Consider the following 13,163-nt stretch of genomic DNA (forward strand, 5'->3'; position numbering starts at 1 on the left):
CAAAAACAGTCCTACTCCACCCAGGCCTGGGAAATACCCAACAGCTTGGGGAAAAGGGTTCAAATTGCCTAAATAGAATCACTATTATAAATTGAAAGAGAGCTCGGGGCAAAACTGAATGAGATGCTCCAAAGCAAATAAAGTGTCCAAGAGTAAGGCCCTGAATATGAACGAGCAGGGCATTCTAAAAAGCAGGAAATGATAGAAATGTGAGAGGATAACCTAATATAAAGTAAATTACCTTTTCTTGGCAAAATACTTTGACGCCAGGGGAAAAAAATCAATTGAAATAATTCAGATACTGTAGTTTGTTTCTCATAAAAAGCAGCCAACCTATCAAACCTCTGTGAATGCATCATCAGCTTGTACCCTGATGCCCCATCACCTTCGTACAATTCCTAGTGACTCCTGGGAGGGTCCTATAAACACCATCTCTTAGCACACAGATTTATACAATGTAAACCTTTTTTGTCCCTGAATTGCCTGCCCACTGCCTGGCTTATATGTATTAGTGTTACTGTCTTTAACTATTGGAACACAGTTATCTCTGGTGTGATTTATGAAGACTATTAACTATGGCTGCCTCCTAGAAGAGCAGGGAGTCTGAGGCACAAAGGGAATAGGTGAAGATGGACACGTGTTACATAGAGTTAACTATTTTTTTAAGAAAAGCTAAAATTTCACCTTATCGTCCTCTGGTCTGGCACCTCTCTCAGGATACTGTGTCTGTTGCTCTAGAAAGGCCAGCCTGGATGCTCTGAAATGGCACTGAGATGCCTGGGGACCCAGCAGCCAACATCCCTCACAGAGCCCATTCATGGCGCCCATTCATGGCGCCCATTCATGGCGCCCATTCATGGCGCCTATTCATGGCGCCCATTCATGGTGCCCATTCATGGTGCCCATTAGCCCACTCCTATTCCTTCTTATCTTCCATTTCTTGAAGAAAGGAACGTGCAAGAATTGAATTTTACTCAAGAACCTCCTCCACCCCAGATAATGTACCTCGTATAGTTGCTGCTCGATAGTACTTTTTGAACAAGTACAGTGAAATTTTCCTCATTCTGTGATTTTATAAATGACCCAAGGAATTTACTCATTACTGCCACTTGCTTTCTATACTGATGTTTGCTGTTGATGGACTAACTCAGTAGAGCACTTGCCTAGCACGTACAAGGCCCTGGGATTGATTTCCCAAGGCATGAGAGAGAGGCTAACCCACCAAAACTTTGCTTAACTTAGAAAAAGAAAATGCCTAAACATGAACTTTATAATGATATACATTTTGGCCATTTAATTAGCATCTATAACATATGCTGAGCATGCTTGGCTTGCTGCCTGGCACATAGTAGGTGCTTAATAAATATACTGGATGGATAAAGTGCCTCTGTTATGAAATATTCTCTCTACTAAAGTGAATCAAACAGTTCCTTTACGTTTCTTTCTCAGCTTCCATTAGGAGATGCTATCATTTGTACTTTGACTGTCTCCCAATCAGCCCATGTGTCAAAGCTTGATGCCCAGCCAAGGACACTACAGAGAAAGAGTAGAACCTTCAGGACCCAGAAGCTACTAGAAGAAAGTTTGATATTAGGGGGCTTGTCCTTGGAGGAGATATTAGGACTTTGACCTTCTTCTTTCTCTTGCCTTTGCTTCCTGACTGCTGCGAGGAGAGCACTGCCCTCTTCCACACACTCCCACCTTGACACGCTTCCTCGCCTTAGACCCCAGAACAACAGAGGCAATGAACTATGCATCAAAACCTCCAAAACGTAGGCCAAGGTAAGTTGTGCCTCTTCTAAGTTGGTTACTGCAGGCAAGGTAACTAACATAGAAGAAAATAAAATATATACATGGCATAAAATTTACCATCTTACAGAACAAAGATTGAGGGACTGACCAACCAAAGACTGGCCCTACTTGAGATTCATCCCATGGGAAAAAAACAATTCCTGACACTACTAATGTTACTCTGCTATCCTTATAGACAGGAAAGAGCCTAGCATAACTCCCCTGAGAGGCTTCACCCAGCAGCTGATGGACACAGATGCTGAGACCCACAGCCAAACATTAGACAGAGCTCGGGGAGTCCTATTGAAGACTTGTGGAAGCCATTGATGGAGGCAGAGGAGTCAAGCGCTCCATGAGAAGAGCTACAGTCAACTAACCTGGGCCCATGGGAGCTCAGGGATGGAGCCACCAACATGAGAGCATGCAAGGACTGGTCCAAAGCCCCCTGCACATATGTGGCAGATGTGCAGCTTGATCCTCATGTGGCTCTCCCAACAATTGGAGTGGGGGCCCTCTCTGACTCTGATGCCTCCCTTGCATCCTGTCCCTTTAACCGGGCTACCTTGTTGGGCCTCAATGGGAGAGGATGCACCTAATTATGCAGCAACTTAATGTGCCAGGGCGGGTTGGTACCCACGGGTGACCTCCCTTTTCTCTAAGGAGGAGAAGGGAGGATGAAGGAAGGGGCATGCAAGAGTGGGGAGGAGAGGGGGTGCTGCAATCTGGATGTAATGTGAATAAAAAATAAAATTTTAAAAATTTGACATCTTAGTCATTCTTAAGTGTAGAGTGCAGCAGTGTTGACATGATTGTATATCCATTATCACCTATCTTTACTTAAAGGAGGAGCTAAAATGCTAGCCCCAATCTGCAAAATGTTATTTAAGAAAAAGAAAAAGGCTCATTTTTTAATAGGAAGAAGATAGCAGCTGTGTCTCCTGCCTCTTCCTGGTACAGGTTAGCCCTGCACCGGAGGATCCTTTAGAGACACTTCCTCTGCCTCTCCACACTGTTTCCCTGCTCTCTCTTCCCCACCCCCCACTTTCCTATCCCTCTATTTCTACCCCCTTTCAACCACACATCTATTCTCTACTCTCCACCTAAATTTAACCTTCTCATCATGCTAATGTGAAAGGGGCTGGAGTTCCTAGAGCCCAAACCCATTCTTTTACACCTGATGGGAAGATGTTCTCCTAGGGATACGCACACTCTCAGGGCTGAAGAGCCAGACAGCTCGGTTGTTGAAGTGCTTGCTGTACACTTGAGCACAATCCTCAGGCCTCCCTAAAACACTGAGCAAAGTGGGGTGTTTATAATCCTGGCACTTGGGAGGTAGAGCCCATCTGAGAGCCCCAGGTTCCAAAGAGGGACCCTGTCTAGAACAACAAAGTGCACATCTCCTGAGGAATGACACCTGAAGCTGACCACTAACTTACACACACATACACATATACATTAACACACACATATTCAAGGAGAAAAAAGTGTGTGTGTGTGTGTGAGAGAGAGAGAGAGAGAGAGAGAGAGAGAGAGAGAGAGAAGAGAAGAGAAAGAGAAAGAGATAATATTTGCACTACTAAAAACTGCTGAAATCCAGTAAAGAAAACAGAATAATTTTCCTTCATTTCATCTGCAAAGCATCTATCAAACCATGCTCTTCTTTCTCCCTATACATATTACTTGGAGCAATTAATTTCAGAAATATGTGCATCTATACTATTTGTGACTAACATCTAGACATGAATGATAGAGTGTGTGTGTGTGTGTGTGAGAGAGAGAGAGAGAGAGAGGGTGAGGGAGAGAGAGAAGTCACACCAACCCAGACTGTGTATAGCACTCTGCCTGCAAGCCTGGGATCGCCTGCTGATAGCAGAAAAGGGGGAAACATTTTTTTAACTGACAATTCAAATGAAACATACAGACTCGATCTTCTCATTGATCTTTACCGATCCACCAGTAAAAGAATAAGTAAACTGACCTTCTAGAACAGAAATGAGGCTCTTAACTTTGTTGGCTCAATAAAAAGAGCACACACCAGCATTCCCTGACCAATTGATTGCTGGTCCAGTTGATGCTGATATAAGCTCTAAGGGGAAAGCGTGATCCACTCATATGTGACAATCATCTTGGGAAACTGTGCCCTTGTCCTATCCCAAACTACCTCTTTTTCTACACCTATCCCAAACATCTAGCACATTTTTCTGAGTACGGTTCAAATACATTTTTTGGCCCCATCCATGAACCCACAAGTGCCATCCCCAAATCACAAAGTAGCTTGCCTAGTCTTCCTCTCTCCCAGGTTACTTATGTTTAGGAAGACAGAAGAGTGTCACTAAGAGTATATTTACTTTTTGCATGTAGACATACATGTAACAGATATGCAATGGTTTACACTACACGTAAAAACCATATGGGGCCTAGGAAGATCTCCTATTTGGTAATGTGCTTTCCACACAAGCGAGACGACCTGACTTCTATCCCTAGCACGCATATAAAAAGCTAGGCAAGGTGGCAGATGTTTGCATTTCCAGCCCTGGGGAAGCAGAGACAGGAAGGTCGTGGGGCTTCCTGACCAGTTAGCCTAGCCTAAGCAGTGAGCTCCAAGTCCCAGACGGAGGCCCTGTGTCAAAAACAGGCCCAGAAAGGTGGCTCGGCAAGTGAAGGCACTTACTCCACAAGCCTGATGACCTGAGTTCAATTCCTGGAACCCACATCAAGATGGAGTAAGAGAACTGACTTCGCAGAGTTGTACCCCTACCACCAGACAGTGTGGCATGTGCAAGCACTCCACACAAATAAATAAATATTAAAAATGAAAAGGTGGGTGGCTCCCCAAGAGAGACATCTGTGGTGGACCCATGACCTGTGTACCCAAACGTCTGTAAACAGAGCTGTCTTAGGTTTAAATTTTTTAATCAACTGCTGAGCAGAGGCTTATGAGTATTCTAGAAATCAAATAATCCCCACCCTGTAGAAATGTGGGAATTTCTCCTGTCTATATAAGGTTTGCCTCTCCTTTTTCCCAGAGCACTCAAAAATCTGCCCATATCATAAAAGTAAAGCCAATAGAACTATTTCCCCTTAGGCTAACTCATTCTTCCTTCTGTGCTTCCTCGGAACAGGCATTGTCTTTATGACACACATTACTTTTCCGCCAAATTAGATACTAATTTGCTTATTAATATGTATTATTTTGCATTTATTCTCTCCCTACCCAGAATGTAAGCTTCTCCACTTGGTCCAACATTGTACCTGATGTCCAGCCCGTGGGCCTCCCACAAAAGATTGCTAAGTGATCATGTCCTTTGTGCCTGTAAAACTTCAGTATCTGTGACACTGTGCAAAATGAAGACCAAAAACACAGCAAAATATATAAAAAGTTCTATCAGCAAGATGTGCAGGCCATCTTAATTTCTTTAATGTAGAATGGAGGCCCTAAAGGTATCACTTTCTTTCTTTCTTTTTTTTTAATTTGTAGAATCAAAGTGCTGTCTTTTTCCACCTGACCCAACAGAGCCCATGGAGACAATGAGTGAGTTCTCAAATCTAGAGCCAGAATTTGCATCCTTTATTTGCTGCCCAGAAATATGTGACTTTTGTGAGCTTTGACCCCCTCTACTATAAAATAAGAATTAAAAATAACATTAGTAATATCTACACCCATGAAATCTCAACAATTTAGCTACATAAACAAGACCCACACAATAGCCACAGCAGTCACCATGCCACGTGGATGGGGGAAATTTTATAGAGCAATACCCCCAGATAAAGAGCTACAGGCAGCCAATGGCTACTGAGAAAAGGGGATCAGTTTTGTCTGGTGATGAGCCCCCTGATAGGTTAGCCAACCCCAAATGATTAGTCCTAATGCATGTATATATGAGAACCAGCAAATGGACTTGTAGGGTGTGTGTGTGTGTGAGAGAGAGAGAGAGAGAGAGACAGACAGACAGACAGACAGACAGACAAAAGGAGACAAAGAGAGAGACAGAGAGAGAGACAGAGAGTTGTGTGTGAGTGAGTGTGTGTGTATGTGTGCATGCGCACAGCAATAATTAAAGATGAGGTCATGAATCAGAGAGTGGGGTGACATGGGAGGAGTTGGAGGGGTAAGAGGGAAGAAATTACATAAATATGGTGCTTTCTTATGAAATTCTCAAAAATATATAAAATAGAATGTAGGCATATCAACCACATTGGGTTATTATGAACAATACATTAATAAGTATGTATAAAGCTTTAAGACATGTACCTGGTGTCAAATTTGGCTGTTATTATTAAGTGGGAACTTTGGGGGGAAAAAAAGAATTTTTGGGGTAGAGCTTCACTCTGTAACCCATGCTGGCTACAAACTCACTATGTAGTCCAGGTTGGCCTTAAACTCACTGTAATTCTCCTGCCTCAGCCTCCCAAAGGTTGGGAGTACAGGAGGGAGCCACCATGCCTGCTTTATAGACTGTCTTTTTTTTTTTCTAATGAAAGTGGGAAAGAGCATATACAAATTCTATGAACTGATGCTAGAAAATTAACAAAATAGCAGATGTGGCCCTGCACGAAAACCCAAAATATACAAAAAGCAAAAAGTTTCCTAAACTGGAAAGTAATTCTCTGATGTTTACACCCAAATGACCATGTAACTATGCCCCCTCTGAACTACAGCTTGTTCTTTTCAGAGGCTCTGAACCCCACGCAGAGCTGCTCAGCAGAACTTGCTCTGGTGGTGGGAACCTTCACCATAGTCCGCACAGCCCGAACCAATGGCCACGTGTGGCCACTGAGTGTCTGTAATTAGGTCCATGCAACCAAAGAAATGAAAGTTTAATTTCACCTACCTGCGGTTCTTTTATACTTAACTAGGCGCATATGGTGGTGCAGCTCTGGAGATTTTGATAAACAAGCTCCTGGATTTGGTTCTCATTTGCATTCCAACTCTACCCTGCTCCTCCCCTCACCTCAGAAAACAGCTCCTCCAATGCCAGGCTGCTGTCTCACACCTTGACAGCTCTGCTGAAGTCAGCCCCCTTGTCTGAACCATCCTTCCTTATCCACACTCCATGAGAACCTTGTTCAGATTTCATTTCCTAGGGACCATTTTCTCTAGCCCCCACTCCCACCCCTGTGTCACCCACCACGGAGAGGAGCCACTGCCACCTCCTCCACGTTCTCCAGGACCTAGTTCTGTGGCTGCTCTGTCATTCTGTAGCTGTGGTGTGTTCTCTGTGGCATTAACAGTCTATATAACTTTGAGGACTGGGTATTACTCATCTCTTATCCTAGTACCGTGAGCCAAGTCACCACATAATACCTGTGTTTTGCTAAGTATTTTCTGATTACAACATTAAATTTTAAATATGCACAATGTTCCATTAAAATAGTTTTCAAAGTACAACCACTTCATGACCATGAAAACCCCTGGGACCAAAGTCTATTATAAAGCAAATTTTAAAACAATATAAGTTCTTGCTCAGTCAGAGGCTAAACATGTTGGCGTACACCTGTGCTCCTGGAACTTCAGAGGCACAGGCAAGCAGATGTCTGAGTTTGAAACTAGCCTGATCTATATAATAAGTTCCAGCCAAGGCTACATACTGAGACCCTATCTCAAAAAGGGGAAAAAAATCAGCTTAAAGTCTACTTGTTTCTAACTCCATAAATATAGCACTCCAGTACAAACTAAAGAAATAAAATGTTCCCTGGAATAAGGCTTACCTAGAGCTACCTGGCTATCTCTTGAGCTTCAGAAATTGGTCTTGCTGCTGGACAAGGTGATGCACACCTTTAATCCCAGCACTCAGGGAGGCAGAGGCAGGTGGATCACTGTGAGTTCAAGGCCAGCCTGGTCTACAAAATGAGTCTAGGACAGCCAAGGCTACACAGAGAAACCCTGTCAAGGAAGACGGAGAGAGGGAGAGAGGGAGAGAGGGAGAGAGGGGGAGGGGGAGAGAGAGAGAGAGAGAGAGAGAGAGAGAGAGAGAGAGAGAGAGAGAGAAGAAAGTTGGTCCTGCCATTGATCTACCCCCAGTACCCTGTGCTGATTTCTCTGAAAGACCAAGATGAAGCTTAGAAGCAAGAGGACTTAAGACTCCATATTGACAAAAATCATATGAGAATTTGGAATAATCAACTTGATACACCCCATACTCAATCTGGCCTCTGAGAAAAAAATAATTAAAATCTTATCTAACATGGAAAATAATGACTTGGGATGATGTGTGTCTCTTCAGTGCCATATGTTACTCAAAAAGAATTGAGTGTTTCCCTTATTCCTTGGCAAAGTTCTTGCACAAGAAATCCTTCTTTAGTGTCTCTTTTGGCATCTGTTACAATATTAACCTGGACTCATAGTCACAGTAGTTTGGTGGATTTTTTTTTCTATCATGATTTCCCAACTAATCTATTATTTGTACTCCCACATAAGTATCCTCCTAACTAGAATTGGCTCTGGATAGACACATTTATAAGCCTGATTTTTATGAAGTATTTCCCAAGAACCAAGGCTCTGGCGGGTGTGTGTTACAAATGTGTGTCTTGCTTGCCTTCCAGGAACTTTCAGTTCAGTAATGAAACAAGTGTCACTGCAAGATATAGACACTGGTGTGCACAAAAAGAATGGATTCTAGAAAAAAACATGAATCTAAGATGCTTCGTCTTCGTGTCTGATAGAGTTTGGCTTCTGCCTTCTTATTCATTCCATGGCTTTGTTTTCTTTCAAAAGCATAAACAACATTTTCAATATATGGTTGTCTTAACAAGTGACAGAACCCTTTAGGGCAGTGGCTCTCAACCTTCCTAATGCTGCAATCCTTTAATACAGTTCCTCATGTTGTGGTGACCCTCCAACCATAAAATTATTCCATTGCTAGTTCATAAGTGTAATTTTGCTACTGTTATGACTCTTAATGCAAATATCTGGTTGCAGGATTTCTTACTTGCAACCCTAAGGGGGGGCATGACCCACAGGGGGGGTGACCCACAGGTTGATAAATGCTGCTTTAGAGCCATAGGGTCATTAAGATACAACTCATATTTTCTCCTAAAATTTTAAATAGACTTTAAACAAAACAAAAGATCTAAGTTCTCTTTGGGGCTTCTAATAAATAATATGAAATAAATTTCTTTGCTTAAGATATATTAAATTTGAATATAGAAGTATCAATTTTAACTTCCTAATAAAACCCACCCATCTAGAATGAATGCTGGTTAATTCTAGAAATTGCTTTCTATATGTTATTAGAATTGCCTATGACTTCTATTAATATAAAATGCACTTGTTTCCAAAGTGTGTCTACTGTTGCTTGGAAAGGGAAGAGCTGGCTTTCCAAGATGATGTTATGAGGTTTAAAAAAATGAGGATGATGACCTTAGGGCTCTCAGGATTTGTAAGCCCAGCATGCCATCTATCTCAATAATGCCTAACAAGAATGCCAAAAGGACAGAAACAGCCGTGGTGAGCAAATGCTTGCCGCTGACACTGATTGCTGTATTTGAGGTGATGGGGAACAGCATTTCCATTAGTTCAAGTGAAATACAATGCCCTGCCAACTCTGGGTATCAGTGTGTTCAATCCCCCTGCTGTGGGAGTCCATTTTCTGTTGTTGCAATTAAAAATCAGTCGATACAAAAGTCAAAATGTTGCTCTTTCTTCCCCTAGCCTTTCCCTGTCACTATGTTTCCAGCTTCACCGGAAAAACGTGTCACTATGGTAACCAGTCCCTCTGATGCACAGACCAAGTCAACCCCTCTAGTCAGATTGCCAAGCCTACAAGATGGAATCAGAGGCCTGGATGTAGCCCTGAGAAGCCACAAATCCCATCCCCTCTTTTTTTACACAGGGTCAACCAATACCAGCCACAAAATACCTCACTTATTCTAAAAGGCTCAAGGAAGGAAATTTAAGAATGTCCTTCAACAAAGCTTGCCAGGGTTCACCAGTCACTATTAGCAGTTCTCCCCAACACTTCAGCTGGTTAGCTACAATTTCCACTTTAAAGAAAGCAGAAAACAAATAAAACAACACCATTAATCTGGAAACGTTTACAAGGCTCTAGCCACCCCACTTGTGAAAAATAATTGTGTTTCCTCTTGTGTCCCTGCTTCTCAGCCAAGCCCCACAACACCTTGGACAAACTTAGGAAGTCCGCAGCATTCCACCTGGACTGAGCCATAGTAATCAGGAAGCAGAGCAAGCACATGCCTAAACCTGGGCACCCTAGCCATTCACAAGAAGCTACACAACAAATGCCAAGATGGATGGACACTCACTCTCTTTCCCGTTGGAACCTCTCCTCCTCACCTCCTCACTGTGAACTGGCCACCTGAACCATGTACACTATTTGTCATCCTTACATAGTTGGGTGATGGTGGTGGTGGTGGTGGTGGTGGTGGTGGTGGTGGTGGTGGTGTGTGTGTGTGTGTGTTCAAATTGACAATTTCTTCTGAACAACCTCAACACTTTTGTAAATCAAAGTACGTCAGCCCTCTCAGATATTATTTTAAAACATCAGTGAACCTCGTGGTGGTGTGAGACATTAAGAACCACTTATGTCTCAGCTTCAAAGCACATTTGCAAATATTAGCACAGTTGTCAACTGCTCACTAGTTGAAGAGAGTGACATGGGAGGAAAGAAGCAATGTCTGAAATCTACACGTCTTCTCGGGGTGCAGCCATGACAGAAAATAATCCAGTCCCCTCCTCAGAGCCACAGTCACGCACATCCCATCAAGCAGTATTTCAGCAGGCTGATGAGACAGGCTGGTTTCCAACACCTAAATCATACAGGATTTACGAGCCCCATCACATAAGCAGACTCTTCCACGCACGTGATCGTATTCAAATAGCAGGTGTTATTAGCAAATATCTGTTTGCTTCTGTTTTATGTGCCTTGAGTGGTTTATATAAGTCTGAAAATGATTTTTTTTTCCTTCCGATATATCCACTTTGGTGTTACTCTTTTTGTGCTTATTAAACTGCTGATGTTCACTTCTGCCAACCACTTTTTCCAGAAGAAGAAATAAAGGACTGTAATGGAATGCAACTAAATACCTGCTTTGGGCAGGGTCTGCAATTTATTGATGTTCATATGACCAATACCTACACCATACCTTCTACAGCGCCTTACTAAGTAAATGTTTCACAGGTGCATAAGGCCTTCTGCGGGAGACATCCCCCACCCCCACTTTCCCTTGTTGCAATCAGTTCAACATCTAAAACAAAGATTAAAATTCGAAGCCAGTTACCCCCGGCACATCACCCTTAAAGGGGCTTCCTCAAGAAACACAGCGCTGGAAATCCCTTCCTTCTCAGGGGCTGGTGAAGCATTATCTGGATTTAAAAAACAAAACCCTGGTCCAAGAGATTTCCATGCTGATCTGAACAGACAAGAGCAAGACAGCAAGTAAGCAAAGAGAGTGAAGCCTTCACCTCAATCTATTACAGCTATGGAGAGTCAAGTTCTGCCCACACCAAGGCTCAGCCTGGTCTGCCTACCTGGACCACTCAAAACCAGGAGATGCCATAGCCTGTAGCCACCAGGGGAGGCGAGGGGCTGCAGGGCCTACCTAGTGGCTCCTGGCTCTCTGCAGCGCCACGCCTCGTGCTTTGAGCTTACCTTTCCGTATGAGGGCCGCTATCTCCGGGTCAAAACCCTGCCGGTGGCACTTCCTCCAGAGGCCCATGTTGGTGGAGTTGTACTGCCGGCTGCACTCGTCCGCGGGGCTCATGGCGAACAGCTGCCGGCGATTCCGGGCCCGGAGGAGTTTGCCCTCCCAGCGGTCCAGGCGCGAGCGGCTCGCGCGCAGAGGCAAGTTGTTGTTGTTGTTGTAAATGAAACCGGGGTCGACCCGGCGGGTGTTGAAGGCCTTGCACCTGTCCCTGTGCTTCCTGGCGTCTGTCTCGTACCAGTGGTCTGAGCAGATGGCCACAGCCAGCATGCCGAGGGCGCAGAGCGCTAGCGAAAGCCCGGTATAGAGCAGTAACCTTCCGGCAGCCATGCCTCCGCTTGGCGGCTACACCATGGGCATGATCCGCCGCAGCCTCGCCTTCCCTCCGCGCGCCCGGAACAAAGCGGCGGGCGGCCGAGCTGGGGGTGGGGACGGGAGGGGAATCTGCGCCGCGGCGCCCCTCGACCCCCACCTGCGGGTACGCGGCCGGGGGACTGCGGGGGTAGGGGCGGGCAGCCTAAAAAGTTCTGATCCGGAAAGGCTCCCGCAGGGTCCTGAGCATCCTCTGGGCGGGTGCAGCCTCCTCTCGCAGTGGCGAACTCAGTACGGCCACTTCCCACCGTTCAGGGGGCGACTGTCCTAACCCTCCGCCTCGACGCTCGGCCCCGCAACCGCAAACTAAATACCAAGTGCCCGCGACCACGGCGGGGCTTGCTGGGGTGTCTCCGTGCAGCGTTCTGGCTTTCTGGAAATTATAGGAAAGCAGTGTGAGAACAAGACACTCGCGCCGTGTGCCCGGAGTGCCGCCTGGATCTCGTTCTCCCGGACTCTCCCCTTTTTCGGTCTGCAGCTGAAGGCCGGAGATGCGCGCCCAGAATTGTTCTCTGCGTCTGATCTTTTCAAAGCCGGGGTCCTCTGGTCACCAGTAGATCCTTGGCTCCTGCCAGCCCACGCGTGTCTCTCAGAGGTGAGCTGCCCACGGACGCACTGTCTCTTCCAGGCTTTTCCCGCGAGCTCTTAGGTGGCCTGCCTCTGGCCTCGCCATTCAGACAGCCCCGCTTTTGGACAGTGGGAACTCCAGGGCGCCGTTACGCTACTATTTCGGGCCCGGGATTTGCAGAGACTGGGCGGCAGCTGACAGGCGCTAGGGGAGGGCTGCTCAGAGGAGGGCGCACCCCGAGCGCTCCGAGCTCCTTCAACACCATGGACAGGTCGCTCAGGGGTAGCGAGCTGCGGGCCCAGCCGCCAGCCTCCCCGGTGTCATGCCGCTGTCTCTAGCGTTTTCTTCTTTCTGGAGTGTGCGCGCCCGGTGTCCTCCAAGATCCTCCTCAGCCCACTTCACCTGGCCTCCCGCAGGCCCGCGTGCGAGATGCCCAGGTGCTAAGCAAATGCTGCGGGCACTAAGAAAAACCGGGGCCAGGCTGCTCAAAGCAACCCGCCCCCTTCTCTGCCACCTGAGTCCAAGCACTCTAGCACACGTTTGCTCTAGCCAGCTGGGGTCAGCGGCTCTCAGATTGCACCATTTTCTTCGCAGCCCACCCGGACGCCGAGAGTCGGGGTCCCTCGGCCTTGTGCAGAGGATCCCGTCTCGGCCTCAGCGTCCCCGCGATCCGGCTTCCCGCACTGTGGTGAATGGGGCGAGGTGGGGGGGGCGGGGGGTAGCCTGGGTGCCTCGGCTTCCCCTCCCTACCTCCTTCTCGAGCTGCGGAGGC

General features: G+C 46.0%; 1 protein-coding gene across 1 annotated transcript in view; it reads right to left on the reverse strand.

Moving 5' to 3' along the window:
• The window catches only part of Tmem178b (transmembrane protein 178B), a 377,728-nt gene extending 365,493 nt beyond the window's left edge, over positions 1-12,235 (reverse strand). The window contains exon 1 of the mRNA XM_051151669.1: positions 11,400-12,235. Within this exon, the coding sequence (XP_051007626.1) occupies positions 11,400-11,781 (382 nt within the window). The 5' untranslated portion in view covers positions 11,782-12,235. The remainder of the gene's footprint in view (positions 1-11,399) is intronic.
• Positions 12,236-13,163: the final 928 nt, after the last annotated feature.

This window comes from Acomys russatus, chromosome 10, assembly GCF_903995435.1.
Source record: "Acomys russatus chromosome 10, mAcoRus1.1, whole genome shotgun sequence".
Classification (NCBI taxonomy): domain Eukaryota; kingdom Metazoa; phylum Chordata; class Mammalia; order Rodentia; family Muridae; genus Acomys; species Acomys russatus.